Source organism: Paecilomyces variotii (genome assembly GCF_004022145.1).
Source record: "Paecilomyces variotii strain CBS 101075 chromosome Unknown C8Q69scaffold_5, whole genome shotgun sequence".
In the NCBI taxonomy this organism is placed as follows: Eukaryota; Fungi; Ascomycota; class Eurotiomycetes; order Eurotiales; family Thermoascaceae; genus Paecilomyces; species Paecilomyces variotii.
In genome coordinates this window covers 884820-911853 of record NW_021167144.1, presented here as the reverse complement: position 1 = coordinate 911853, position 27034 = coordinate 884820, and the positions used below count along the sequence as shown (strand labels likewise).

Below are 27034 nucleotides of genomic sequence, written 5' to 3'. Positions count from 1 at the left end.
CGTGCTCGTCTCTTGCGATGTGATATCTCCGCGGCCAGCGCCAGGGAACAAGATACGATAGTCTAGTCTAACATGATTAGTATGATGACTTTTACTCCGTAGTTGTGCCTCTTTGGCCATCCAGTGGACCCGGATCGGAGTGTCAAGACGATCAATAATAATATTCATTTGCTGGTGACTTTGGACGACTTACTGGAAACAGTCTGGTCTGAGGGGGCCGGATAAGATAAGCAGTAACTAGGAAGAAACTAGCGGCACAAGGCGATCATTCATATTATGTATTCTTGATTCTGTCGGGTGTTGACCGAAGAAGATTGTGTATAATGATAATGATATAATGATAATAATTACCATGGAGTACCAACTAACTACTATCTAATTCTCCATCGACAACACTCGCGATGGACAGCTTCTCTGGATGGCAATAAGACATGAAGCTCTCCAGGTTTGAGCTCTGTGCTACTCTATCTAGGATTCTAGAGCAGGAATCTCGCCGATCGACCTGTTTCCCTCCCTCTTCCGGCTGTTGCGATCCCACCGACCTGCCGTCTCCGTCTGTCGATCATCGGCGCCAAACTGCGGAGATCATCCAGCCATGACCTTTTTTCTTCTTTTTCTTCTTTTTTTTTCTTCTTCTTTGGCCTTCTGCCAGTGCCCCAGGACCATCCTGATGCGGTAAAGAGCCATGCGTCAGTCCATCGATGGCCACATTGTAACTAAACTACAGTCCAGTGAACCACGGATACCTCTTCACCACGCCTTCAGCCTCTGCAGGTCGGTATTGTTGCTAACACAATGCTGATAGTTAGTTAATTAACTCCCAGTACGGAGTAAGCACCAACCCCTCCTCCACGACGCGTCCAAGCGCTGCGATCGGCCTGTGACGCTGCTATCTACGGCACCCTTCCAGCACCGCTGATCTATTGTATACTTCTAGGTCGAGGCGCGCCTTACCTAAGTACTCCGTAGTACCGACCACCCAATTCGCCTATTTATCGCTCGTCGGGTGATCTGCCTCGATGCATTAATATTGAAGGTTATGGAGATCAAACAGATAGGTTCTGGCGTCTGGGAGTGAACTAATACCAGCCATTTCTGACAGTGCAGCCGCCACCAGCCAAGCCAACATCAACTTGCATGCTAACTAACGATGACAATAATACTGGGAAAGAGTGAAATCTGGTTTTTGACTCGGGGACTACACCAAGATGTGCTGGCGCTTGCCATTGCAGAGATTGGCAACCGTCTGCATCGTCTCCGCAGTTTAGGTAGTGCAACGCATTATTTACCTCAATTGTGCCATATGCATGAAATTGGTCAGGCCCGTCAGGGTCTCTCTCCTGGAGCTTTGTAAAGTAATTGACCCGACGAGCCTAGAAAGGACTAGGATAGCATGGCCCCTGGTCCTTTTAGATCGCGCACTGCCCCTCATCGAGCATCAACGAATGCCTCCCGGCAGAACAACCTAACCCACTGTCAGTCAGAAATTACCCACCAGGTCTTCTACCTATTCAGCATCACACATCGACCCCAGAGTTCGTGCGCTCTTGGCATGGGGATAGTGTCTGCTAGGGTATTTTCCGCGGTGCTACTGTGCTACTGAGCCGCAGGATCCGGGGAGACACCATGCCCACCCCGCCATGCGCCTAAAGCTGGCAGACCTTCCTCAGTTATTACTCGATCGGGTTGTTGACGGCACTCATAAGAGTGGCCAACGCGCACAGAGCTATCTTGCTTACACCGCTTTCAACTTTGGAGCTAACATGTCTACTGTCGATTCTCGAGGCCACTAACCACTGGCTATGCTGCTCCGTTTGTATTCGTGACGGCTATATTACCATGCAGTACTGAATACAGATGATGAGAGTTTGATATTCCCAATGCCTGACCCGAGGAGCTGCAGCGCGTGTATCATATGCGGGACTTCAAGTGTGTTATACCGGGGAATCTCGCTGCCGTCGTCGAATATGCGCGCGTTCGCTCTCGTCCCATACGTGTGTGGTTCCGTGAACCATCCCTAAACCTTTTTTCTTTTCTTTTCTTTTCTTTTTTTATTCTTCCCCTGCGTGCCTTTTTTTTTTTTTTTTATCATTTTGACTTCCTCTCTTACACTTTGCCTTGATGTGGAGACGTATGGAATTACTCTCGAGATCACTTGTGGACCGTGCGAGATAGAGGCTGAAATGATCATCGAGCGGCCCTACCGCAATCACAATTACCTAGCCTCTAGGATCATGGATGGGACTATTTAAAGTTGACCGTTACTCAGGCTTGTCGATGTCCATGATTATCTTTATATGTAGGTATTAACCTGGCTCTCCCGTAGTACAGCCTATACTAGCGACTCAGTTTCCCCTACCTCCCGCAGCCACGGAAGATCTGATAGGGATCGCAGATCGCTCATAGATGGTGCAGAATCGATTGATCTCTTGATAGGTATCAAGGATCACTTAGTTACCTAGTCTTCTGGTTTCGTCTCTACTTCTACCCTTAGGGTATAAGCAAAAGCTCAGTGAAGAGCCATCAATTGCTCAGATTGCAAGTCTGCGTATTGACTAGTATCATATCCGCAACTTTCCGTGCTGCCAGGCATCGTTCTGTGTGTGGAAGGTATCAAAAGAAGACAGATACATGAACTTGTGGCCAGTCAGCATATAGACCCCAGTCAGCGACAATGCCACCATTCGCTCAAAGTAAATGTTGCTCGCCACCTGCAAAGCGATTTGTTAATTTTGAATGCGGGCTCGCATCTATTCCTCGAGATCTGACACTTCGAAGCACAAGACACTATCGGGAGGCTGAACTGTGGTGGTCACGAATGAAGCCACGTCTTTTGTCCACTGTATGTTTCTTTATTGCAGTGCAAAGTCTTCGAGCAGAGAATCGTATAAGAGCGACCAGGACAGCAGTCGTTTACTTAACTCAATCAAGACGAAAAGGGAGAAAAAAGCTCGGGTGCGCACAGTTGCCCGCTGTCAAAGGATCTGATCGCGAAAAATGTACTGGTACTCTATATATAGATGACAGGACGGGCCATACCGAATCGCGAGCGCCTTTTTCAGTAGCACCGATCAAGGCGCCCACAACGCCAAAACTGGTGGAGAAAAATAATAATATGGTAACACTGATGCTACTTTATCATTATTCTGGTAGCTGAGCAAAGTCCACAACCTGAGTTATTCGGAACTTGACGGGCTGAGCTTGCGTGGAAAAGCGTCCGGCCTCCTCCCGCGCCGTCGCAAACAAGAGGAAAACGGATGCGTCTCATTGGTCTGGGCGACGAGGAGGCGCTACATTCCCTGTAAATATTCGTTCTGGGCGAGGTCGAGGCTCTCGTCGACCGTCAGATACACTGGCAGCCCGAGGGGCCCTGATCGCTCTCACAATGTGTCGCTCTTGGACGTATTGTCGTTGCCTCGTGGCTGCGAACGCCCAACAAGCCCGTCGAACGGTGGAACATCCCAGAGTCAAACCCCCTTTTATTGACATGATACTGTCGCCGGTGACCTGTCGTCCTGAGGAGAGAGTAGCACAACCTTCAGATCACTCCAGACCTGTGTTGAGGAAGCAGAAGAGTCGCAGTGCGGGTGGGAGATGGACCATCTGATCCACTTCGACCAAAACCCCAGAGCCGCTGAGAAGCCGTCGCTCCACCGTACCAGCAATGATGCTGGCTTCAAGATCAAACATGGGGACATCTATGAGCAGAATCCGCTCGCCAGGTATATCCCGTCTTTTCATTCATATTGATATTATACATGGTAGACAATGGGCCTTTTTGAGTCATGATGTCCGCAGGGAAGCCTGAAGCACGAATCGGTGTGTGGCTTTTCCACAGACATCTCTTGTCTATCTTCATGATTATATTTTATTCTGTCATGTTCTATCCATACTGATGCGGCTCCATCACTAGCGATTCTCTGACAAAACTCGATAACGAGTACAATGAACTCGCGAGAACCTGTCAGGCATTTAACAAGAATCTGTTCCCGGACGATCATAGTGATCTAGAACAGGATGCCCCAACCGATGAAGATGTCCTGCGAGTGATCCGCCAGGCAGAAGAAGTCTGGGCATCAAGTACTCGCGGGTGTCATCACTTACGATGGTCAACGACGCTGCTTGGATCATGTGCTACGGCCCTGGATGCCCATTCAGCTTTGTTATGTGCATTTCCCCGAGGGGAGAGATATCGCTCTCTTCTTTACCGTGTCCTTCAGTCTGTGATTAAGGTAAGACTGATGATCTTACTGCGATGGTAGTGATTTAATGCCTCAAGCTAAACATGCCATGTGCATATGTACAGGCTTCAGCCAAGTATCACAAGGTCGCAGAAGGCCTTTCACAAGCTCTCGTCGAAATCAACGAAGCGATCTTTTCCGCTCGAGGCGCCGGACTCGACGCATCCATGAGGGTGCTATACCCTATCGCTACTCTTTACTCTCAGATCTTCCTCTTCTTCGGAGAGTTCATGTATTGGTACACTAAGAAGGCCAAATGTCGTCTTCTGAAGAGCCATCACCAAGACTTTTATTCTGACCTTCAGTATCTCGTCCACGTGATAAGAGAGACCTGCAGTTCGATCAATCTCGAACGAATAGACACGACTTATCTCACCGCGGCGATAGGAATGAAGGGCGGAACGAATCTCTCACGTGCAACGCTCTACCAGATGGAAGAGGCACGTTTAAGCCAAGCCGGATTGAGAGGAACGGATCGCCATGTTGCTTCACAGAATACCATCATCCGTCAACTGCTATGGGAAATCCAAAAAGATGCCAACGAGCGAAAGAGAATGGCGGATGAAAAAGACATGCTCCTTTCGCAGCTAGTTCACTTGTTAGAGCAGAAGGTCCATGGGTTGAAGCGTGGTAAGAACGACGAGGTCGTGACCGCCACGGCGTTGGAAGATATTGGTACGGAAACTATTTCTCTTGCATTTCTTATCAGGTCTAGGCTAAACCCAGAAGCCCAAGTTATTCCCAGCATCGCGGCTTCCAAGACATCTAAACGCAAGGTATCGAGGGTGGAGCTGGAACTTTCTTCCAAGGACCTCCAAGACTTCTTCGACAATGACGATCAATTATTGAACCTCGAGCTCCCTCTGGAGATATACGCTGACCCCGGCGTGATTACGACTTTGAGGGAATGGACCCTCAGTTCGCCATCCCAGGTACTCGCGATCGCATGTCCCTCCGTGACGTCTTATCCCTGCCCAGCTACCATTCTTTCGGGACACTACACTTGGTCAGCGCGACAGGCAGGGTTGCCAGTGATATCACACTTCTGTTCTCCTCTGTCGCAGAGCTCGGACGGAAGCAATACAAGTGGTCATGGACTTGTGGCATTGGTATACAGTTTGATCCGACAATTGATCGAGCTTGCACCGCCTGTTCTGGATTGCGAGATTTCTTCTGATCCAAGCGCAGAACGTTTCCGTAAGCTAGACGGCACCCTGAACACGTGGGATGAGGCAATATCTGTCTTCGATACCTTACTCAATTTCGTACCGCCGGTCCTAGTCTGCGTGATCGGTAGCCTTCACGTGCTCAATGACGAATCGACCGAGAGTTGTCTCCAGTCACTTGTTCGGATCCTCGTCAGACGTACAAACCGCCCAAGTCCTACATCAAGAAACAGAGCTACTGGGACCAAGCCTACCATTCTGAAGGTTCTCTTCTCCACGTCTGGGAATCCCACCGTGCTCTCGGAAATCCCGCCAAACCAAATTATTGTCACGGACTCGCTGCGGATCGGACGCGCTCCGGAACACCCTATATTCTTGGAGTCCAACACTGTAAGGGGCAATTGCCCGTTATAGCATTGTTGAATGAGGACTAAGGTTCTAGCGATGATCGTTTATCTTTCCTATCAAGAGGCCTCTTCTCCATCGAAAGCCCCTTATGTCTTGCGATTTCGAGGAATGTTTTCATGAGTTTCATGGATCGAGGGAAGCGAATATGGGCGTTTAGACATGTTCACGGCGTTCAAATTCCCTCATTTTCATTATCTATCACATATTACCTTGAGGGTTTGTCCACGTATGAGATGCCATGATGTGTGTTATAATCTTGGTTTATCATCTGAACTTGGGCTGCTTCATATGTGGCCCTTTGCGCTGGGTAATGTCAGCTGCGGATTGTCAGCGCCACGACTTCTGGTTTTCTCATTGCTTAAAATCTAATGGTGCAGCATAGGAGTCATAACCATCTCACTTCTACAATTGGCAGACGCTATCTCAAAAGCTACTTCAGGTTATCCTGGTCCTCTTTTAGGGGTCAGCCTATAGTGAATTTCATCGTGGCCGTCCTTTCGGAGACCATTTTCCGAAACTGCCACGTAACCTTGTTCTTCTGTACAAACAATCTCAACCGTACAGCTTCCCAGCAGTGAAGGCGGCAATTGTCATGTATAGTATATTATTTTCCCTGTGGTTCTGTACGAGAGAACAGGGTGTGCGCCAATTTCGCTTTTGGATTCAAGCGTAGAAGTCAGCAAGATCCATTCTTCGGAGGAGTTGCTAGAATTTCTGATGTATACTTTCCTGTGAACAATATCAGAGCAGTAATCATATATAGTAGTTTTATTTCAGGTTTGCCAGACGGACTCCTGAGTACTTTTTATCCGGAGTTCACCCCACCCATTATTTCCGCCAGACGTACTAAGTAACACTCACACTTCTCCGCACTGGGGAACCGCCGACATCAGCTGAACATTCGTCACTGAAACGAATTTCCGAAGGCAAACATTGAGTTCTATTTCGTCGGCTCGATTCTGTGTGCTGCGAGTGATATAAGATTGCGTTCTGCCCGGCTTTCTCATTGCCATTAACAATCTGTTCAGTGAGATCTTTGCCTTTGATAGAAGCAGAGAGAAATTGTGTGGAAAGGCTGTCTGAATTGATCAATACTGGCCTTGATAAAGCAAGTATTTCAATTGGCACGACTCAGCAAAGTGCTCTGTTTCTTTACCATTCTCCTCTCTTGATTCGAACTTATATGACTCACGACAAAACAAAGAGAATGAACGGTCATCAACACTCCGCCACAGATACGAGCGTGCGTCTCTTTTCTGAAGACTCTGTGTCTCTCGCAGAATTCGAGATCATTTGCTCTCAGGTTACTCGTCCAGAGACGTATCCACTTGCTGCCGCCATCGAAAAGAACATACCCATTTACGAGTTGTCAACACCCGCCCCGGACCATGCAACTGCCGCGCGTCTCCAGGATGAATGGTATCATATCCTACATTCTGGTCCTGGGTTCTTCGTCCTAAAGGGAATGTATGCTCCTTCTCAGTATGGTCACACCCTCTCTGCCGCCAGCAACGCTTTTCAACAGATCGTCAAGCGTGAGCGCGAGGCTGCCACTGCGCAAAAGGGCGACCACTTTGCCGCGGGTGGGCGTAACGACCGCATCTGGAACTCCTTCAGCAAGCATGCATTGGAAGATCCAGCTTCTTTCGTCGATTATTACTCCAATCCTTGGCTGGCCCTTGTCTGTGATGCGTGGTTGGGTCCCGGATACCGCGTCACGGCACAGGTCAACGTCGTGAAGCCCGGGGGTGCTGCACAGAACCCTCATCGTGATTATCATCTTGGATTTCAGGACTTTGAGAGATCCTTGCGTTTTCCACGCTCTGCCCACGTTAACAGTCAATTCCTGACACTTCAGGGTGCCGTCGCTCACAGCGCGATGCCCATCGAGTCAGGCCCTACGCGCCTCCTCCCCTTCAGCCAGACGTTCCCGCCAGGCTTCCTGGCCTACCGTCGGGAAGACTTCCAAGCCTTCTTTCAGAAACACTACGTTGCTCTGCCACTGTGCCTGGGTGACGGTATCTTCTTCAACCCAGCCATCTTCCATGCTGCTGGCGCCAATGAGACCCCTCTCGAGGGTAACTTCCACCGTTCTGCGAACCTGCTACAGATCAGCAGCCCGTTCGGCAAGCCAATGGAAACTGTCGATGCCATTCCATTAGTCGAAGTGACCTGGGACATCTTGACCCAAAAGTATATATCTGAGGGGAAATTTCTGAGCGAGCGTATCAAGTCGTTTGTCCAGTCTGTGGCGGAAGGATATCCGTTTCCGACGAATTTGGATAAGAGACCCCCTTCTCCGAGTGGTATGGCGCCAGAAAGCGAGCAGGAGCTTCTCCTCCGTGCCCTTCAGGAGGGTTGGGATACTCAGAAGGTCGTGGGGGAATTAAAGAAGATGAGAATGGATGCGCAACCGTAGAATAGTGGAATGAATTTGATGTCATATATATATATATATATATATCTACTGGGTTCAGATGCGAACATCTATTATATTCTGTTTCCATGGCCATAGAAGATAGTTGTCCATTATTAATATACAAGGTGGTAAAAGTAGAGGGGAGTTCCTGAGCTCTTCTTGAAATGTATACAAAGTGTCACTACATCCTCCATCTTCAACCCTTCGTCATCTCTTCATAATCCGGAAGAGACCAATCTTTCACATCTTCACGAAGTGCGAATCTACCCAGGATATTAATTCTCAGAAACGAAGCCACTGCCACTAAGAAGTTGAATATCAGAACATTCAGCCAAGTTGAAGCAATCCAATCCCAGACGTCCCAGTCTTCCGTCAATCCTCTCTGCACCTGATCCATAAATGGTCGGAACTTTTCATCGTAGCTTTTCAGCGCCATGAGGAGCTCCTTTTTCGTATTATGGTCTTTCGTCTCGTGACCCTTTTGAATTTTCGAAATCTCTCCAGCTAGGATATATGCACCCACGAGTGCAGAAGTGGTTCCCATTCCAGTATTGGCTGAGGGACAATATCCTGCATCTCCGACGAGAACAACACGACCCTGAGACCACGAATCCATCTTGACGACTCCGATCCGCTCACAGTAGAAATCATCGGTGTCTTCTTGAAGAGCCTTCAGGAACTGCTCCGTCTGCCACCCGGCACCGCGGAAGATTTCCACGAACGCATTAACCTCTTCCTGGACGTCACCTCTGCGGGCATTCTTCAGACTCTCCGAATCGGTCTTGCAGCCGAGGTATACCTGCACACGATCAGGCCGGTGCCTTCGGGTAAGTATGAACCGTCTCCCAGGAGCCATATAGGATGTTGCGCGGAAATCCTCCCCTTCCTGAAGCGGTTTCGGAATGGTGAAGTATCCGAAATACATACCACCTAACCAAGTGATCCGATCAGGAGTATTCGACCCAAGCATCATTTTCCTCGTCCGTGACCCCTGCCCATCAGCACCTATCACGAGATCAAACCGATCCCTTCTTCCATCTGAAAACAACACTTCAACAAACTCATCACTGTCCTCCTGAAAGTTCTCAATATACGTCCCGAAAACGTATTTCACCCGATCTTCACAAGCGTCATGAAGCAACCGACATAGATCTCCTCGCATGATCTCCCAATCTGTCGTGAAACTCTGCAGTCCCTTCCCGGACCGATTTGCAGGGAAATAAGCCCATCGTCTCCCGCGAGAATCGACAACCTGCAATCCTTGCTCGGGGACGGATTTGGCCCGGAAGGCTTGTTCGAGGCCCATGCGTTTCAGCACTTCTATGCCGTGCCCACGTAGGTCTACTTGCAGGCCTGTAGCGCGGAGAGTTGGGAAGCGCTCTATGATGGTGATGTCGTGGCCGAGCTTGGAGAGCCATAGGGCAGAGGCGAGTCCCGCTATGCCCGCGCCGGAAATGAGGATTTTTAGTTGAGGCATGGTTTATGAGATGGTGATTTGATATTTTGTGATGATATGAGATCAATTGAATGAAATGGAGGTGCTGTGCAGATAGGTCCTATTTATGATCTTATAGCCAGCTCGGATGTATGTACATCTCGGTGCTTTCAACGGGTCTAATTCACCGAGTATTGAAAATACGATGGTGGCCATTGCGATGGCTCAATACAGCAAGAGTTCCATGGCCAAAAAATAATGAAACGCTTGGGGTTACAGCATCGCTGGCGTTGGACATCACACTAACAAAATATCTCGTGCGAAGTGCATTACCGGGACTGCTGGAGAGATTGATCTCTCTGTATTTAAAAGACATCCAGTTCACACATATCCCATTAAAATCATATCGCATTGTTCGATTAAACGTATTCTATCAAGAGTTATTATCGGTTCTTGGTAATGTTGTCACTGGTGATATGTATGCTTGGTACGACTATATCGGGCGAATACGCATTGATATAACCTCTCACATAGAATAGCCGTCCTTAAGACTCCGGAAACATACGATACTATACAAATCTTCGAAAGACCCATGTCAATTGCTGAGTACTAGTCGTAGATTGTGTGGCATTGAAAGCACGTTGTCCTCCGTTCTCGGTCTTTTCTCCCATGGGCTCGGAGATATCGGGATACTTATTTGGCCCCCTGTTCGCACTTTTCACATCTCCAATCCGACATGTTGTCGGACTTTGCACTTTTTCATACACCACATCTATTGCAGCCCATTCAGCGAGGAATAGATAGGCAGGATCATTAACTTTACTTCACAGCAAAATTATTTCTTGCATGTTGCGTTAATCAGTGCGGACAAAGATACCATACAATGGCGGACATAAGCCCAGCAACCAAGAAACGCCGAAGGCCCGCCCTGGCTTGCATCGAGTGTCGGCGTCGCAAGGTCAAGTGTGACCGCAATCACCCTTGCAGACGATGTATTCGAAATTCCGTGGATTGCACCTACGCGGAAAACCCTCCAGTGCCGAAAACCACTCGTGTCTCACGACGAGCCCGTGGTGAGGAAGCAGTTGACGCGGAGCATACTGTCGATGCAGGCGCACACCAATCTCCGGATAGACTTGGAGGGGTTCATATCAGAAATATAAGAAGTACTATTAGACGCATACCCGCTCGTGGAAGTCCTTCGAATGATGTGCAGAACGAGCCCGTCTCAGAAGAGCCTGCTGTGAGAACATGGGAGGGGTCCCAACCACGGACACATGCCGGAGGAAGCAAGACGTCAAAAGCCCCTTCGCACAATGCCACTGTAAATAGCCCAATCCATGGCACATTCTCGAAGACGAGAGTGTTCGGTCCGAGTCATTGGATGAGCTCGTATCCTGAGGTATGGATTCTATATTTTGGCGGATGTACGGTATATGGGTGTAGGGACTGATATTGAAAAGACGCGGAAACTACCAGCCTTGCATCTGCTAAGTTCACTTGGTTTCACACCGTCACAGCAGGACAATACTGAACCGAATCCTGAAATACGTGCAACGGTAATAAAGTGCAAGCAGCTCGCTCGACAGGTCAAAACGCAGCGCCCCAGTCGAAGTCCGCTTCCTGCTGGGATGTTTCAAACTTTTCCCAGTCCTTCAGTGACGAGGGACTTGTTGGGGCTATATTTTCACACCTTTGAGTCTTGCTATCGTATCCTGCACTCACCGTCGTTTTACGCAGAGTATGAAGGCTACGTGGAGAATCTGGAAGGTGCACCGGCACCTTTCATATTGAAGCTCTCGTTGGTGATGGCCGTCGTGGCACCTATCGTGGGTGAGGTTGTTTTACGACAGGATCTGCGGAAGAGTGCTCTGGATTGGATTGACATAGCCCAGACATGGCTCTCAGGGCCCATTGAAAAGAATCGTCTCACTCTGGATGGTCTCCAAATACATTGCCTACTTCTCCTTGCTCGCCAGACCAACTATGTTGGGGCTGATTTAACCTGGATTTCTGCGGGTTGTTTAATACGCATGGCCATGCAGATGGGTTTACATCACGATCCTAATAATCTCGGAGAAATGCCTGCGTTGGAAAAAGAGCTCCGAAGGCGACTGTGGTATACCATATTGGAGATCAATGTCCAGAGTTCTTTGGATGCCGGAATGATTCCCATGGTTTCCGCTGCTGACTATGATACTCGGTTCCCCTTGAACACTGACGATGATGACTTGGTTGATACACCTGGGATAGAATCTGCAGGAAAAGAGTCAACCGTACTTACACAAGCCTCCTTTCAGCTTCTACTGGCCTCTTCTCTCCCTCTTAGGTTGAAGGTAGTCGAGATCATGAATGACTTGCAGAAACAGCCATCATATGATGAGGTGCTTCGTCTTGGAAACGAAATGATGTCAACTTATAAGAATGCTGCGGTCACAATCAATCAATATAGATCGCTAGAGACCAATTTGTGGCTCTCAGAATTTCCACACAACCTCTGCGATCACTATCATCGACGATTATTACTCCTTCTTCATCGACCATTCGCAGCCAAGGCTTATGAAGATCCAATATACAGTCATTCAGCAGAAATATGTCTCGAGAATGCTCTTTCAACGATCTCTCTCCTCGACGACGAGATATACCACCGCCTCATGGTTGTCGGAGGCGGCATGTTTCGAGAGATACTGACAGACTCTGCGCTTATGATATTCCTAGAATTGACTTCACGATTCGAAAGCGACAATGCAATTTTCTCAAAGTCCAGGAACAAAGCTCGGAGAGAACCTCTGCTGCAAGACGCCCGAAAGATCGTCGAGCATGGAAAAGACAGATTATTAAACGGCGAAACAAACGTCAAGATATTAGTTTACTTCAGTGTGGCCATGGCCCAGATCGACGCCATTGCAGAGGGTTCCCCTGTGAGGGACGCGGTTAATAAAGCCGCCATTGAAAGTCTTAGAATGTCCTACGATATATTAAAGTCCAGGGCTGAAAGCTCCTCATCAGTGACGCATACCCAGTTTGATCTGGACTCCTGGACTGCTGATAACGCGATACTCACGCCGTCAGCCGGTGGGATGGATTTTGATTTTCTGACCGAGTTCGGTATGGGTCTTGATCAGTTGGGTTCTTCCTTTTTTCAACAATGGCAGGAACATGCGCAGTTCTAGGTATTGTTTGATGTCTAGATTATGAGAATGGCGTTTACACGACGTATTATGTACATCTCGACGTATAAATCTCGGACCTGAGCAATGCTCCCCGGATACGAAGCAATATACAGGCCAAGAAAGCCCCTCAGCCCACTTTAGCACAGATAGAGCTCGCGAGACTGCTCGGTTTGTATCCATCCGGTCCCATTTCAGTTATCATATGTTTCATGACGCGTCCTATAACTGGCACTTAAGACCGAGTTTCGAATAGGACTAACTAACCTAATAATTCAGGATAAATGTGGGCCGAAGCAGCTAGATCGCGGACCTTTTTCGAATATCCGCCATCCTGTGCGAGAAAGGGAGTATGCCCCTGTTAATTACCGTATCCACTGCGCCGTCCAAGCTGAGATACTATAGTTGACATCATAAGTATCAGTCTCGAAATATGGCCGAAGGAGATTGCAGTATTATCATTGTCCCTTATATCTAGATTTGAATCATGGACTCGTGAGTATGAGAACCAGAGGTGATGAAAACTATGACACGGTCCTGCATGAAGATAGGAGGGCGCCGCAAATCCCTAACCCTTGAGACTAGATCAGGACCACAAACAGGATTAGAATATGAAGCTCTGCGATACCGGGTCAAGATTATCAGTTTCACGCGCGGGGTAGTTCGAGTTATCTAGATGCTGGGTTTGGAAACGAAAGTGATATGCTCTTTGCTTTTTCTTTTCTTCTTATTTTGTTTCACGCTTGTTTCTCTTTTGTTTTTTTCTGTCCCGGTGCGTATGAAATCCCTCATTATCTAGTTAGAGAGGCATCAGCATCCACATCTTGATGATGCTGGCTTGATGCTGGCTTGATCCGGTCTTGATCATTGGCGTGATAGCATGGCAACCATCCACCTTCAGTTCCGTGGTTTGCGAATCCCGTCGTCGATTTGAACTCCCTAGAGACGAGCCCGGTATCTTGAGGCATTGAATGGCCTATTTTGGTGAAAGAACTCGGCCATTCGCGATGCCCACTGTCAAAGAGGAGTGAGGCATAAAGATGCACGAGTAGGTAGTAGATTGCCCTAAGTACCTAACTGCCACGCGACACGGCCCTTATCAGTCAGCGTGGAAGAAAGGCGGTCAAGTTCTGCGTCACGGGCCGGCGGCAGAAAAAGAGTCATCGCATTATTGTTCTCCACAACACTTTGGCTCTTCTTCCATCTGCTTCGGCCCCTCCGCGGTCTCTGTCCCGTTGTATGGGCAGTACTGTTACTTTTCATATTATTAGCTTCCTTCATTAGCCGGTGCTTTTCCTTGTCCTGTGTGTTTGCACTCCGTTGTGTCCTTTCCGTCTCCTATGCATCCGTCAGTTGGTATCCGATTCGCGCCGGTCACATAATGAAACATGAGTGCTATTGTGTTGGACTGGCCAAGGGCTTCGAAATATTTGCACTTAAAGGTATGTTTACCGCTAAAATATACTGTTTCGTACTGACGATTGTTTCTGCCAAAGTCTGAAATGGCCACTCGTCGTCATTTACCTTATTGCGTCTCCGGCGCAAAGTCCCGGTTCTTTTCCAGCTCTGTCACAGCCCGTGCGTCCTCCAATGCGGCTCCAGCTGGTGTTCGCAGCGGTTCCAGTGAACATAATTACAATGATCAATTGGGCCATTTCTCAAAAGAGAAGCTCGCAGATAGAGTAGGTCCCCTCGTTCTGGCACCGTGAACATCCAACATTGGCTGAACTGTGCCCCGGGAAAGGAATTCTATCTGAGTCTTCTCGGGTCGGCATCGACAAAGCGCGAGGCCAAAGCCTACCTTTCACGTTTCAAGCCTGGAGCTCCCAAACGCAAAATACCAAACAAAGAAAAGCAGGATGGCCACATAGCGCACGGGGCAAAGCTTGGAGTCAATCTCGGATCATTCTATGGCGCTTCAAGGTCTGTCTATGATAGTCCTGTCTTCCGACAAGAGGAAACGCCAGCCCAGGTGACAGAGGAAGTCAGTGAAAGGCTCCACTTTGCTCTAGTCAAGATCAATACGCCACAGCTGCTAGACGATGATATGATTGAGGGGATCGCACAGACGCTATGGCAACTGAGGCGACTTGGGATGACCTCCTGCGTTGTTCTAGACCCGGGGCCTATAGAGGATCCGTCGGTATGGCGCAAGTCAGTTATGCAACAGGCCGATCGACTGTCCAAGGCTGCCGACAAGTTCAGCGGTCCCAATTCTCTGATTCTGGACTCTGCACTCATCATACCAGAGGCGGCACTTCATAGTCCCAAAGTCCTTTCGCGGAAGTTGCTACTGCAGCCCCTGAGGAATGGACAGACGGTCATTATCGCTCCTGTCGCCTATACGGAGCAATCGCCCAAAGTTGTCCCTATTCCTGCAAGTGACGTTCTCTTCTCGCTCGCGCGGGAATTTGCTGGCCTTGAAGTCACTGCGGACCCGGATGAAGATCCTCAGGTGACGGCTCAGAGGATAGCGACACTTCAGGCCGAAGTCTCCCTGGATAGGTTGATTGTGTTGGATTCTCTTGGAGGCATACCTGCTTTCAGCGGACCGCATAACTCACACGTATTCATAAATATGGAGCAGGAATACGAAGATATCGAGAATGAACTCCTGCAACAGATGTCACTACCCGCAGCTGGTGGCTCGAATCTATCGCTGGGACGAGACTCTATATCCGCAATCGCTGAGAACAACCCTCTCTCCAAATCTGTCAACTCTGAAGTTGTCCGTCAAGGAAGTGTGTCGAAAGTCACTGGTGGAGAAAGCTCACTGCAACGCCACCTGGGAAATCTTCGACTCTCCCAGAAGATCCTTGCCCTTTTACCCCCATCCTCATCTGGGATCATCACATCCCCGACAGAAGTAGCCAATTCTGCCAGGGTTCCAGAATCCGCTTCGCAGCCCTCAGCTGTTGGTACCCGTCGACTAAGGAACCCACTAATCCATAACTTACTGACGGACAAACCCCCTCAATCATCTTCATTGCCCGAAGGGAGACGAAATGTCAACGCTAGCTCTGGCAAACAGCTGCATTACCCTGTTACGCACTCCACCTTTGTCAAACGGGGAATGCCGTTGACGATATTACCACACCCTCGGGTTAAGGCCTGGACGGCTGACAACGGAGGTGAACCGCGCCTGAGGCTGGACGACCCGCGCATCGATCTCGGACGTCTTGTGTACTTGATTGAAGATTCCTTCAACCGCAAACTTGACGTTCAGGACTATTTGGATCGTGTCAACAATCGTATCGCGGGGCTTATTATCGCCGGCGAGTATGAAGGAGGTGCAATTCTCACATGGGAGACACCTCCGGGTGTTGTCGACGATGGAAGTGAAGCCAGCTTCTCCCGGATGGTTCCGTATCTCGACAAATTTGCTGTATTGAAGCGGAGCCAAGGAGCCGGAGGAGTCGCGGACATGGTGTTCAATGCTATGGTTCGGTCTTGTTTTCCCAACGGCGTCTGCTGGCGCAGTCGTCGGGATAACCCCGTCAACAAGTGGTATTTCGAACGCTCCAAGGGCACGTGGAAGCTGCCTGATAGTAACTGGACAATGTTCTGGACTACTCCCGGCCTTCCAGAGGATGAACAAAAGTTCCGTGACTACGAGGCTGTGTGTCGCAGCATCCAGCCGAGCTGGGCAGACGCTAAAAGTGTTGTTGATTGAATCAGCTTTGTACATACGAATGTATATAGACGATATAAAACGATACATACGCATCATTTCACTTGCTTGTAGTAGCTTACTATATTACAGGCGACTGACCACCCAGACACGAAAGTCGCATAACTATTTAAGTAAGTTAGTTAACTACCTATGTAGTTAACTAGTTATTGTTTGTTGCTTAGAAAAGACAAGCTTTCGGCGTTTCCTCGCACGGACCGTCTCGAGGCTCCGGGCTCCGCAGCTTCTCGATCCATCTTGCGGAAAGCAAGTCGCAATCTGGGGAAAAGGCCAGTTCCTTTCCCTTCACCATGCGCCCTTCATGACACTATGCCTATTTGTATCGAGTGCTCATATCCCGTATCGCATCTCTACACTTCCTATAGCAAAGCGGACGACCACTCTCTCGGTAAAGGAGTGCGTTTGACACAATGTCCGCGTTGCGAGAAGTTCGCCGACAAGTATGTTGAGCATGACTTTGTCGTGCTCTTCATTGATCTTGTTTTGATCAAACCCCAAGTACGTACCCGTATAACTAATGCGCTAAGCTTTCTATCGGTTGGATAGTATCATTTCTAACAACTTAAGCTAGGTATACCGACATCTTCTGTTCAACCGCTTAGGTCGAGATGACAACAAGTTCGATGTGAGCATGCGCATGATCCCCGAGCAGCCTCCGTTGCATATAGCTGACTTCTCATTCTTATCAATTCCAGAGATCAATCATTCGACTTGGAATCCTTCTTCTTCTGTTTGACGTCTATTTGACGTGGGCGCGAATCGAAAAGAACTCGTCGCTTGCGTCGACCCGCCTTTCTAACGCTCCGATTGTCGTACAATACCTCTTTTTCCTTACGTTGAATGCGCTTGCGACACTTGTGCATCATTTAACAGTCCGTGGTCTGGTGTCTATAATAGCTCGGAGACAGTGTCCTCTCCCTACTAGCGCTGGGGTGGGCGAAGCCAGCCCTGCAACTCTTGCACCGATCAACCAACCGATGAGTCCATCCAGGCAGGCTGTCCGTGGACCTTCCGGTTCAGAAGCAGGTTCAGCAAGTAGCGCGGTAGCTACTAGACCGCCGCCTCCGGTTGCTAGTAATAGCGGAATCATCCCCCCTCTTCGTCGTTCATCTACTGCTCCGACGCAGACGGTTCAACCTCTTCCGCCTCCGTCGCCAGCAAGCCCAAGTGCTATCAGTACTGCGCTGCTTGTGAGCAGCTGTGCGAAATTATTTCCAATCCTGCTGGTGATTTGGGGTCCAGAGGGTTCCACTGAGGTTCCCGAGACCGGCAGCGAAGAGACCAACAGTGCCGCCGCCACACTCCTGCAGAGGGGCATCGAAGCCCTTTCCTCTTCGACTTCGACTGCACTATTCTCCAGCGCGAACTCGGAGTTCCTGTCAGCAGCGACAGCAACATCCGCCTCGCATGCCCCTACCTCGATCCCTACCGCCGCATCTTTACTTCCTTCCTTTTCTCTATCACTCTCGACTGCCACCAGTTCAGCCGCACCGGCATTCTCTGACCGGATAGTTTCGGTCTTTAACTCTCTTCTTTCCCTTATTTCACTCAGCGCAGCAGATACATACCTTGTCTTGTTGAACAACATCGAGGCGCTGTTTATCCTCTTAGACTGCGGTTATCCACGAGCGGTGGCACTGGCAGTTGTTGGTCAAGCAGCACGTTGGACAGTAGAAAAGGCACTGTTGACTGCGGTGGGGGTTGGGTAGATAGTTTCTCGTATGGATAGTTGTGTATCTTATCTGATATCTTTTTTTCTCCTCCCCCATCAAAGTTTCATGTATACATAGATTACGAACGAAAAATGATACAAGGCCGTTTAGTCACCAAATAATATAGGAAAATACCAAAGGACAAACAATCCAATCTCTCAAGGGAAATCGAGAGAACAGAAACAGACATTCCTATGCTTAAAATACTAACAAATAATTTACGATTCTCAACAGCAAGCAATACAATTTCATATCCCCTACAAAAACAGTTATTCACAGCTCAACCAAACTTGAGTATGATTAATGCGGGATCCGGTCCGGTCGGATGTCTGCTCGCTTGGGAGCGATAAGGGGATGCCATTGTGCGAGAAACGTGATAGCTGGAGCCGCCGTGTTAGCTATGGATTATCCAAAGTCGAGAACGAGAGGAAGGGCGGGAGGAAGAGAGGGAAATTCATACCCCACATGATATAACAAGCTGCGAAAGCGAGAATGAGGGAGCTACGCCAGAGTCTGTTTCATGCATTTACGTCAGTATTTTGGTCTTTTCAGATTGGTTTCTTGGAAAACATAAAATGGATTCTGAATCGGTTCCTGGGCGTATGTATCGATCCTTGTTCTCCTGAATCGGGAGAGCGAAACGTAGCAAGCCAGTAGGGGAATTCGAGACTAACGTTTGATTGTCTCCCTTTGGACTGAATAGCCAAGCGGCCAGACTCGCAAGTACCACGATGATAAGGCCGATGATCACACTCCAGCTGTATGAATGGAACAAGTTCTAGTTAGTTATGATCTTTTGATGTTATGTGATGAGAATAGCTCGATAGTAGGTTCCCGACGCCAGGTGACGACGAAATCGGGGCCAGGAATAACTGCCAATGGACGGAGGAATCTGGAAAGACGTACCCGTTCGCCATCTTGTATTCTTCTTATCCCTTCTCTCGAAATCGGGATGTTAACAGTGCTCAAGCGCGGATGTCTTCTTCCGCCGGTTTCGACGACAATGCCCGATGAGAGTTCTCGTGAACTTGAGGCGGATCCTAGAGCCCAAACGAGGCCGAAAAACTGCAGAGAACAGCCCAGTTGCTCAGTGCTCTCCTCTCCTGTATGCTCTATCGATGGTATCGTCCTTTCAATCCGTCCGTCACGCTCTGCTCGTTGGAGGATCTCGATTGAAAGACGGCCGGTTTGGACTCTTCGGGGCGGTAGATCGAAATACTCGGGTATCTGTGCTCGAAAACAGGATGGAGAATCGTAGTTTTGGTGAGAGTAATCGTTGTGTCTGGCTCCTCCCGCTTCAAGATGTCGGCGGAGCTGCAGTAAAGCGTCCCGACTTTGGAGTAGTACGTAGCTGGACCAAAGGGGCGCGGCTCGGCGCTTAGATAAGTGGTTGGCGGAGGTTGCCGCACGAGGCGCTTGTTGCGGCGGGTGCTTGCCGTGGTCCTGGTGCTAAATTCTGCCCATTTCTTCCGCCTTTAAGATGCCTTTGGTATATACTAGGATTGTAGTAAGTTTTTTCTTAGTAGAGGTTTAGTATAGTTCTAATAATTGATTTAACCTTGTTTAAATGATTCAGTTATGCTAATTTATTTGATACAGGGCGCTATAATCAGTCAGAGTATATACTTAATATATACCAGGGATCTTACGCCGGCGCTGCCAAAGCCGTAGGAAAGGCGCTAAGCGCCAATGACCAAGAAAATAATAGAGGGGGAAGATCACCTAATACTGCCCAAATAGGAAGATTTAAACTAACACGTGATTTCCTTGAATGAAGGGGCCAATTAGAAGGAGTTTCATGTTACTAGCGTACAAGGAAACGTCTGAATATACCTGCAAGGTATTGTTTTGCTAGCACTTAACGAACGTATCTTAAAGATTAGAGGTTTGTCATTATATTTAAGAAGGTTTTCAGCTATAACACAAAAGTGATATTCAGATCAAGAATAGAAGCCATGTGTTCTGCCGGGAGGACATGGATAGACAGCATAAGTGGCGGCTAGACAACGGGAGTAGGTCCCCATTCAGTTCTGGCACATGATGATCTCGCAATAAGGCAGCTCTATTCGCACGCGCGTCAATTTCTCTGTATTCGAGGCAGTGGAGATCCTTTCAATCCATTGTTGACTTCCATTCGGCCCATTGGAAGCCGGCTTTGGCCAAACATAGCATTGATGGCCGACCACCATAACTCCTGGCACGGGGGCACTTCCTGGTCCTCATGTCAGTATCGGCTTATCACAATAGCTCTTCTCCCGAGCAAAATGCGCAGAACGGAGCAGCCATATCCACCAGAGAGAGCTAACTAGGAGACTCCCTCTCCCTTGCAACTCTGCCGCTCTGCGGAGTCTCGCCAAGGTTTGGCTGGTTCTCTTATGCTGCTGTCCATTTCGTCTACGGATTTGTCTTGTGCTGACAGAGATTTTGAAAACGACAGAGTCTACTCGTACCAAGATTAAACCCCTGTAAGGCAATCCACGAGAAGTGCGGGAAAGCCAAGATGTTTCAATGCGGTCCCTGTTCACTTATTCCCAGGTAGCTTACGTAGGCGCTAACCGGCTTGGGGTATATAGTAGAACTACCTAGGTAAAGGTCCTCCCCTGGTAGGTAGTTTAGACCTTATCTACACACTTTATTCATGCAGTAACATTTGTATCTGGGCCAGAAGGCATGCTAGATCCTATCACAGCACGAGTCGCAAGTGGGGGATATACAATGCCGTGTAGACCCATTATTCTCGCGAAGAATGTATAAATTAAAAGCAAGTTCATCTGCAGGTCAAGAATCTCTAACCAACGGCAGTCATTATCAATAAACGCCATGCCTTCTCTCGCAGCAATTGCGGCGCTGATCGCAGTCATTATCAGCCAGGCCGTGACGGCTTCTCCACTCATGGATATGCTTCTTGAAGTTCCAGAGCTGTCAACATATGCTCATGTATACAATATGACGGGTGGCATAGTGGAGATCAACCCACTGTTCACCAAGCGCTTCAACTACGACGAGGACAAACGCAACTACACCTTTCTGGCTCCTACTAACGCCGTGAGCCCCATAGACTCTGGTAATTTACAACTGTAGAAACCTACCTAACCAGTTGAACAGGCCTGGTCTAAGATCCCTGATGCCATCTTCGACATTCTCATGACTCAGCAAGCTTATCCTCTGATAGAGGCGCTACTGCGCACGCATATTGTCGAGGCCGGTCTTACAGCCTCCGAGCTCGTTCACGTTTCAGGGAGTAGCAGCGCCGGAGGAATCTCTACCTCACTCCAGCTGTCCAATACAACAGAGCAATTCCACCGAGGCATCCTCACCAAGACTGTGCAGGGGTACTATATTGATTCCACTAACTCCACAAATGGCACGGTCCTGATCGAAGACCAGGCCGCAATCGTCAAGGAGGATATTGTCGCTGATAATGGCTTCATCCATGAGATCGACCAGGTCATCGACCCTTTCCTCATCTACGGTGGCGGGCCCAGTAATCGAACTGCTGCGCCGACGAGCGAGAGGACGAATTTAACTATTGCTGAATTTATACAAAATGACTCGCGACTGGTCAATTCCTCCAAATTACTCAATGTGAATACGCCTGATACGTTGCGTCGTCTTGCGAAACAGTATGGCTTCAAACAGTTCTTTGTCGTCCCGCAGAATCAGGCTTATGACCTTATGCCTACGATTCTTCCCGTGTACCGTAAGTGCCATGCATGCTTTCTTGCATACTTCCCTACCCAAGAAAGTCCTACTGGACCCTTCATATTCTCTGCTCCTTCTAGTTAGAATCAAGACAAACTATTAACCAGCACCAATTCAAACAGACACTCTAGTCGCGCCGTATAAGAGCCCATTCAACACTCTAATGTGGCAGTATGGCTGGCTCGACAGTGGCGGCGAGATATTTGCCAGTCTACAATTCAATGGCTCTGTCTCCGTTGCCAGTGATGTGACAGGGCTTAATCTCACCGTCACCCAAGAGAGAGACGCCATATTCATTATGAACGCTGGTCTCGTCACGCAGGTCGAGGCTGCCAATGGGTATCTGTGGATAGTGGATCGGTGGTTAGACCCGTTGTATCAGGCTTTTGGTCTAATTAACCGATTTGGCATACCAGAGTGGCCGTGATGATTTGTGTGTTTTATACATAGATATATCATATATTACTACCCTTGCTGCTGTTGTACCTAGTCTACCCTACCTGCCTTTTCTCGACTGCTTATTGGCCTTCCACTGACCGGTAGAGATCCCTGCTCTGCTCTCCGCGGAGAATATCTATTGGCAGAATTCAGCACCATGCGGAGTTATTTTGGGACCATGCCGAGCTATACGCCGCTGCGGTCCGTGCATATTCAGTGTACATCTTGCCAGACAACAGAGTGTCGTATGTAAATCGAACCTTGGAGCTGTGGAATACCGTTGCATTTATTGGTCCCTCGAGGGTAACCAGTGAAGTAGAGAAAGACATGTGTCTGTGTCGAGCTACAAGCTGACAAAACTTAACTAATGGGGAATGAACTTCTAGAAGAAGTCCGGCAACATCACAACAATCGCAAACTCAGATAATGGACGTTTACAGACATGGCTTAAAACTTCCTACGCAACCAAACGAAAAGCAAGAAAATCAACGAAACGTGCCTCCGTTATCATAACTAAGCGCCCTCACGGCTCTTCCGGTAGCTAGCCTAAAGCGCGTGTATCGTTAATGAGTGGTAATGATCAACCGTAGGGCGGGAAAAAATAATCATACCTCTTGCTCAACCTGGAGTCCGTCAACAACGGGGGCCAGCTCGCTGAGGATCTCATACGCGCGCTTGTGATACTCTAGCTGTGCGGCAATCAAATCCGCAAGGTTTCTGAGGGGCTCGGGAGTGTCAAGGACCTGTCATCATTAGCATGCATTATGAAAGGAAATAGAATGGTCGTCGACTCACGTTCTTCATGACACTGACGGCCTCCTCAGTCTGGCCGACGAACTCATCTTCCGCCTGTTCGATCTCGGCACGTGCGTCTTCGCTCAGGTTATCCAAGTCACCCTTAGCCTGGGCCTTCTTAGCGGCCTTGATGGAGTCTAGGGTCAACCGCGCATTCTCGACATTCTTGCGAGCCTTGGTTGCAAACATCAAGTTCGTGTTCAGAGTCGTGTTCCAGCCAGCGAGGAATCGCGATTGGATCTGGGCATCCTGAGCCAGTCGCGCCTCACCCACCTGCTCCGAGGCGAGAGCGTACTTTTCCAGAGCAGTCGCAAGCGGGTCCTCGCCCTGGGAGTTCTGGGCGATCAGCTGGGACCCCGCCAAAGCAGAGCGCGCGATGGCATGGTTGAACGTCTTTGGCTGCGGCTTTGCGGATGGGGGAGCAGTCAAAGCAGCCTGAGCCTCAGCGGGAGAAGTGGCATGCGACAACAGCTGGACCTTCTCGCTGATGGTGCGGCCCAGGTCATTGAAAGACTCGCGGATGTTTGGAGGGTAGTCGTAAGCCTCGTTGGAGTATTGAGAACTGCGATACAATATTAGACCTCATGGACACGACAGATAACTTGAAGTCAGGATACGTACGTGACTGAGAGGAGCTTCTGGTGGACCTGCTTCAAAGCGTCCACGCGCTTCTCGAGCTCAATGTACTCATCCGGCAGCTGCGTCTTCTCGTCGACCTGGCCCAGCTGCTCCTTGACATACTGCTGTGCGCGCTGCGCGAAGGGTTGGAAGCTTGAGCTGTTATAAGGTAGACTGAGTTAGTGAATGGTCATCAGCGTTGCTAGGCGATGGTATGCGTGGAGTTGGAGTAGGCCGTCGACACCAAAGAACGAGGCAACATTGATGCGTTCGTGGACTCACCTGAAGTTCTTGCCGAAAGCTTGCACTTTATCCATGATTGCGATCGAAACGGTCGATTTAGAGAGATAGCTGCTGAGTAAAAGTCCAACGGTGACAGGATGATCTTGGCGAACGTTGTGCTTTGGACGCAGTCGATATGACAGCCACGAGCGGCTCCCCCGAGCCCAACTCGTGCTCAGCGGCCAAACTGTCCAGATCTGGTGTCGTGTTGCAGCCTGAGGCACAAAACACTGCCGCTTAGTTACTCCTAGATAAGATACTACATATGACACTGATCGACATCGTTTCTATCAAATTAAAAGTTTCACCGTTGATACAATGGGACTAGTGACTGGCACAGACCGTTACACTAGAAAATACACTCTTAAGTTACAGGAAACAAAAGACTCGCGCATCCCAATTCCAAGGCTTCCCCATGGCGGCTCCGGAAAAGAAGCTTGCAATTTAGCATTCCCCGCCTTGAAACACCGCATGTTCCGAAACATACAATAATATAACATGATTTGCCTGTCTAGAGGCAAGAAACAGGTCAGGGTATTGGCTGGTCTGCCTGGAGCGGCGTGGTGAACGAGTGCCGGATAACTTATACAACTATCAAGCGACAACCAGACTAAAGGGAGCAAAAACCGATAACATTAACGCCAACAGAACTCAAATAGGTAATAAAAGGCGTGGGTCTCATTCGAATCGTCGAAGTGCAGACTGGCGGTTCAGGGACAACTCAAGGACAAATCAAGTGACCGTCGCCAGCATCGCCCGTATAAGTCTCGCACTAGGTGCTATATCACAAGGGTATCATTAGGTCTCGATCGATAAATCACCGTTTATGTCGGACCAGACTCATCCTACCTCTACGATCTCTCTTCACCTCCAAGACCTCTTCACGGTCGCTGATCTCGGTATCCCGGATTAGCGCAACATCCCGGGTGCGGCGTTCCAGTTGCAAGGCCTTCTGCTCCGCTTCTAGAGCCTCGATCTCAGCGCGGATGTCGCGGTCACTCCGACGGTGACGTTCCGGCACAATCACCTGAAGATGGCGATTGTCGTCTATTATAACGTCGTCCTTCTCAATGACACGCATGGGCGACGATCGACGCCGCCTGCGGTGCACGGATACAGATCTAGGGCGGGAAGCCTCTCTGACCTCGCGCTTTTCAATCAGCTCGCTCCGGACGCGGGAGTGCGATCGGTGACGCGACGGCGACCTCTCAATGATGAGCGTCTCATGGCTCGACCGCGGCGAGTCCGATTCCATCACGACCTTCTCGACTAACTTCTCCTTGCGCTTTGAACGGACCGGTGACGGAGAAGTACGTACAGTGCGAACTGTGCTCGTCAGTATGGGACCGGTCACTGGTAGTCATGTAGGAACTCACTCTCCGTCCGTCTCTTGATCTCTCGGCTGAGACTGACTACCTCATCGATCTGCTCTTTCGCCAGAGCCTTCTCGATAATGATCATATCTCCCTACCCAAATGTTAGTCCTCCGCCGGTAGGAAAGAGTCGCCGCATGTCTATACGTACTTCTTCTATGAATGGATAACCAAGCTCCAAGATCGCTCTTGTGTGGACAAGTCTTCTCGGCATGCGTGTCTTTCCCTTCCGTGGATAAGGCTTCTCGATCTCGACCTCTCTCACCATCCTTTCTCTCAGGGTTTCGTCGCTTCTAGGACGTCTCCGCTCTACCGTCCGCTCGCGCTCCCTGATATCCCTGTACTCCTCGTCGCCGTAATGGTCGGGATCAGCAATGCGAACGTCTTCGTAATAGTCACGCTCCGCAAACCGGGGCGGAGACGGACGCCTGGGTGGTCTCAATGGGGTCACCGGAACACGATAGCTGTCACGGTAGTATTCATCAAACTTTCGAGGAGGACGGTCGAAGCTGTCTAATGAGGACTGCCGCCTCAAAAGGCCTGGACGGGGTAGTGGACCATCTGCATGGCGGCGGTCATAGGCAACTAAAGGTCCGGCGGGGCGGACAAGATGGTCATCGTCGTAGTGTCTATCCAACCGTCTGGCTGGCGGTCCATATCTGTCCTCCTCGACAAAGCGAGATTCGAAGAAATCATCCTCCATGCGACGCCTTGGCGCATCGTATGGTCGGTCTACCACTGGCGGGGCACGCGCATTGTACGCACGTTCCTGGCGCTCTCGAGTAAACCGTTCAGCATCCCAACGGGCGCCTCCTGGATCCAAACTCCCGGTCGAGGAACGAAAGTCGTCGTATCGCGGCATGTGTTGTTCTGATATATATCACCGGATCTGGATAGTATTTACTTATCGCGTAGGGCCTCGTGGTGAGCCTTGGATGACGAGAGCGGGTGACGGGCCGCGGAAGGCGGGGCACAGAGGAACCGTGGATGAGATGAGGAACGGTAACTGAGGCAAGTTGAAGAAAATCACAAAGAAACCTGGAGGCTTTCCGGGATGAAGAGTCTATGGTTGATCTGCTGTAGATATCAGCTGTTGGACACTCGAAGAGCGCAGGACAGCCTGGTTTTTGTTCGACCGGCGATCAGCGGCTGATGATGACATCGTCATCGGGCGCGATGTGAAACCAGCGTCTGCGCCACGCTTCGACTTCGCCCGCCGCCATCGAGTCATTGGAAGAGAAGATGGGCACAGGCCTACGGTCAGCTTCTTCTTTTGTCTTTCAGCTCACGACTGGATCGCAGAGTGGCTAGCCCTTGCAGCAACAACTCACCTTGAGGCCAAACAGAATAAAAGCCATGATGCCCTGTTTAAGTATTGGGCCGCCGCTAGCGCATCAATATGGCAAGCTCTGGTCATACATAACTTTGGAGAACAACTGTATAACTAGGCACATAGTCTAGACTGCTATATCTACGAGATACATACGCCGTACCGACATGTCTGCTTCTTAAAGGCTAGGTTCCCCATTATTGTACAGTACGTCTGCATTATTACATTTCCCAATGAGCACCCCCTGTTGACGC

At 49.4% G+C, this 27034-nt stretch overlaps 10 protein-coding genes across 10 annotated transcripts; 7 read left to right on the top strand and 3 right to left on the bottom strand.

Annotated features, from left to right (window-relative positions):
- Nucleotides 1-2071: 2071 nt before the first annotated feature.
- Nucleotides 2072-3164, top strand: C8Q69DRAFT_466852 (hypothetical protein; the record flags this gene model as incomplete). Its single annotated transcript, XM_028630582.1, has 1 exon — nucleotides 2072-3164. A coding segment is annotated over exon 1 (479 nt), but the record flags the coding sequence as incomplete, so codon positions are not given.
- Nucleotides 3165-3342: 178 nt separating this feature from the next.
- On the top strand, nucleotides 3343-5937 carry C8Q69DRAFT_261591 (hypothetical protein). Its single transcript, XM_028626699.1, has 3 exons — nucleotides 3343-3722; nucleotides 3914-4232; nucleotides 4307-5937. Exons 1-3 carry the CDS (start codon nucleotides 3595-3597, stop codon nucleotides 5819-5821), a joined length of 1962 nt encoding a protein of 653 aa, XP_028485285.1. The 5' UTR covers nucleotides 3343-3594; the 3' UTR covers nucleotides 5822-5937.
- Nucleotides 5938-6635: 698 nt separating this feature from the next.
- Nucleotides 6636-8374, top strand: C8Q69DRAFT_466846 (hypothetical protein). Its single transcript, XM_028630581.1, has one exon. It carries the CDS (start codon nucleotides 6999-7001, stop codon nucleotides 8232-8234), a length of 1236 nt encoding a protein of 411 aa, XP_028485284.1. The 5' UTR covers nucleotides 6636-6998; the 3' UTR covers nucleotides 8235-8374.
- Nucleotides 8375-8430: 56 nt separating this feature from the next.
- On the bottom strand, nucleotides 8431-9949 carry C8Q69DRAFT_527774 (FAD binding domain protein; the record flags this gene model as incomplete). The annotated part of the gene is made up of 1 exon (XM_028633654.1): nucleotides 8431-9949. Exon 1 carries the CDS (start codon nucleotides 9709-9711, stop codon nucleotides 8431-8433), a length of 1281 nt encoding a protein of 426 aa, XP_028485283.1. The 5' UTR covers nucleotides 9712-9949.
- Nucleotides 9950-10406: 457 nt separating this feature from the next.
- On the top strand, nucleotides 10407-13099 carry C8Q69DRAFT_261566 (putative C6 transcription factor). Its single transcript, XM_028626698.1, has 2 exons — nucleotides 10407-11071; nucleotides 11133-13099. The coding sequence occupies exons 1-2, from the start codon at nucleotides 10553-10555 to the stop codon at nucleotides 12840-12842; spliced, it is 2229 nt and encodes a 742-aa protein (XP_028485282.1). The 5' UTR covers nucleotides 10407-10552; the 3' UTR covers nucleotides 12843-13099.
- A 932-nt stretch (nucleotides 13100-14031) lies between these two features.
- C8Q69DRAFT_491740 (mitochondrial amino-acid acetyltransferase) lies at nucleotides 14032-16565 on the top strand. Its single transcript, XM_028632153.1, has 3 exons — nucleotides 14032-14281; nucleotides 14336-14521; nucleotides 14584-16565. Exons 1-3 carry the CDS (start codon nucleotides 14228-14230, stop codon nucleotides 16510-16512), a joined length of 2169 nt encoding a protein of 722 aa, XP_028485281.1. The 5' UTR covers nucleotides 14032-14227; the 3' UTR covers nucleotides 16513-16565.
- Nucleotides 16566-16731: 166 nt separating this feature from the next.
- Nucleotides 16732-18392, top strand: C8Q69DRAFT_261546 (protein arv1). Its single transcript, XM_028626697.1, has 3 exons — nucleotides 16732-17028; nucleotides 17102-17155; nucleotides 17226-18392. The coding sequence occupies exons 1-3, from the start codon at nucleotides 16840-16842 to the stop codon at nucleotides 18237-18239; spliced, it is 1257 nt and encodes a 418-aa protein (XP_028485280.1). The 5' UTR covers nucleotides 16732-16839; the 3' UTR covers nucleotides 18240-18392.
- Nucleotides 18393-21051: 2659 nt separating this feature from the next.
- C8Q69DRAFT_520536 (FAS1 domain-containing protein) lies at nucleotides 21052-22371 on the top strand (the record flags this gene model as incomplete). Its single annotated transcript, XM_028633501.1, has 3 exons — nucleotides 21052-21287; nucleotides 21348-21942; nucleotides 22067-22371. The coding sequence occupies exons 1-3, from the start codon at nucleotides 21063-21065 to the stop codon at nucleotides 22369-22371; spliced, it is 1125 nt and encodes a 374-aa protein (XP_028485279.1). The 5' UTR covers nucleotides 21052-21062.
- Nucleotides 22372-22413: 42 nt separating this feature from the next.
- On the bottom strand, nucleotides 22414-24328 carry C8Q69DRAFT_466835 (BAR domain protein). Its single transcript, XM_028630580.1, has 5 exons — nucleotides 24078-24328; nucleotides 23799-23954; nucleotides 23178-23739; nucleotides 22994-23125; nucleotides 22414-22928 (listed from the first exon to the last, which is right to left on the bottom strand). Exons 1-5 carry the CDS (start codon nucleotides 24110-24112, stop codon nucleotides 22896-22898), a joined length of 918 nt encoding a protein of 305 aa, XP_028485278.1. The 5' UTR covers nucleotides 24113-24328; the 3' UTR covers nucleotides 22414-22895.
- Nucleotides 24329-24731: 403 nt separating this feature from the next.
- Nucleotides 24732-26412, bottom strand: C8Q69DRAFT_261400 (hypothetical protein). Its single transcript, XM_028626696.1, has 3 exons — nucleotides 25602-26412; nucleotides 25454-25544; nucleotides 24732-25403 (listed from the first exon to the last, which is right to left on the bottom strand). The coding sequence occupies exons 1-3, from the start codon at nucleotides 26310-26312 to the stop codon at nucleotides 24895-24897; spliced, it is 1311 nt and encodes a 436-aa protein (XP_028485277.1). The 5' UTR covers nucleotides 26313-26412; the 3' UTR covers nucleotides 24732-24894.
- Between the last annotated feature and the right edge of the window lie 622 nt (nucleotides 26413-27034).

Excerpts from the sequence above, each read along its gene's own strand:
- C8Q69DRAFT_466835 (XM_028630580.1), bottom strand. The coding sequence starts at position 24,112 with ATGGATAAAGTGCAAGCTTTCGGCAAGAACTTCAG. Across the intron at positions 23,955-24,077 it reads GCTTTCGGCAAGAACTTCAG|CTCAAGCTTCCAACCCTTCG; the intron begins GTGAGTCCACGA and ends ACCTTATAACAG. Across the intron at positions 23,126-23,177 it reads CCGTCAGTGTCATGAAGAAC|GTCCTTGACACTCCCGAGCC; the intron begins GTGAGTCGACGA and ends TAATGATGACAG.
- C8Q69DRAFT_261546 (XM_028626697.1), top strand. The coding sequence starts at position 16,840 with ATGCCTATTTGTATCGAGTGCTCATATCCCGTATCGCATCTCTACACT. Across the intron at positions 17,029-17,101 it reads TTGTTTTGATCAAACCCCAA|GTATACCGACATCTTCTGTT; the intron begins GTACGTACCCGT and ends AACTTAAGCTAG. Across the intron at positions 17,156-17,225 it reads GAGATGACAACAAGTTCGAT|AGATCAATCATTCGACTTGG; the intron begins GTGAGCATGCGC and ends TATCAATTCCAG.
- C8Q69DRAFT_261566 (XM_028626698.1), top strand. The coding sequence starts at position 10,553 with ATGGCGGACATAAGCCCAGCAACCAAGAAACGCCGAAGGCCCGCCCTG. Across the intron at positions 11,072-11,132 it reads GGATGAGCTCGTATCCTGAG|ACGCGGAAACTACCAGCCTT; the intron begins GTATGGATTCTA and ends GATATTGAAAAG.
- C8Q69DRAFT_261400 (XM_028626696.1), bottom strand. The coding sequence starts at position 26,312 with ATGCCGCGATACGACGACTTTCGTTCCTCGACCGGGAGTTTGGATCCA. Across the intron at positions 25,545-25,601 it reads GTTATCCATTCATAGAAGAA|GGAGATATGATCATTATCGA; the intron begins GTACGTATAGAC and ends ACATTTGGGTAG. Across the intron at positions 25,404-25,453 it reads GATCAAGAGACGGACGGAGA|TTCGCACTGTACGTACTTCT; the intron begins GTGAGTTCCTAC and ends TGACGAGCACAG.
- C8Q69DRAFT_466846 (XM_028630581.1), top strand. The coding sequence starts at position 6,999 with ATGACTCACGACAAAACAAAGAGAATGAACGGTCATCAACACTCCGCC.
- C8Q69DRAFT_491740 (XM_028632153.1), top strand. The coding sequence starts at position 14,228 with ATGAGTGCTATTGTGTTGGACTGGCCAAGGGCTTCGAAATATTTGCAC. Across the intron at positions 14,282-14,335 it reads CGAAATATTTGCACTTAAAG|TCTGAAATGGCCACTCGTCG; the intron begins GTATGTTTACCG and ends TTTCTGCCAAAG. Across the intron at positions 14,522-14,583 it reads AAGAGAAGCTCGCAGATAGA|GAATTCTATCTGAGTCTTCT; the intron begins GTAGGTCCCCTC and ends GCCCCGGGAAAG.
- C8Q69DRAFT_261591 (XM_028626699.1), top strand. The coding sequence starts at position 3,595 with ATGGACCATCTGATCCACTTCGACCAAAACCCCAGAGCCGCTGAGAAG. Across the intron at positions 3,723-3,913 it reads GAGCAGAATCCGCTCGCCAG|CGATTCTCTGACAAAACTCG; the intron begins GTATATCCCGTC and ends CTCCATCACTAG. Across the intron at positions 4,233-4,306 it reads TCCTTCAGTCTGTGATTAAG|GCTTCAGCCAAGTATCACAA; the intron begins GTAAGACTGATG and ends GCATATGTACAG.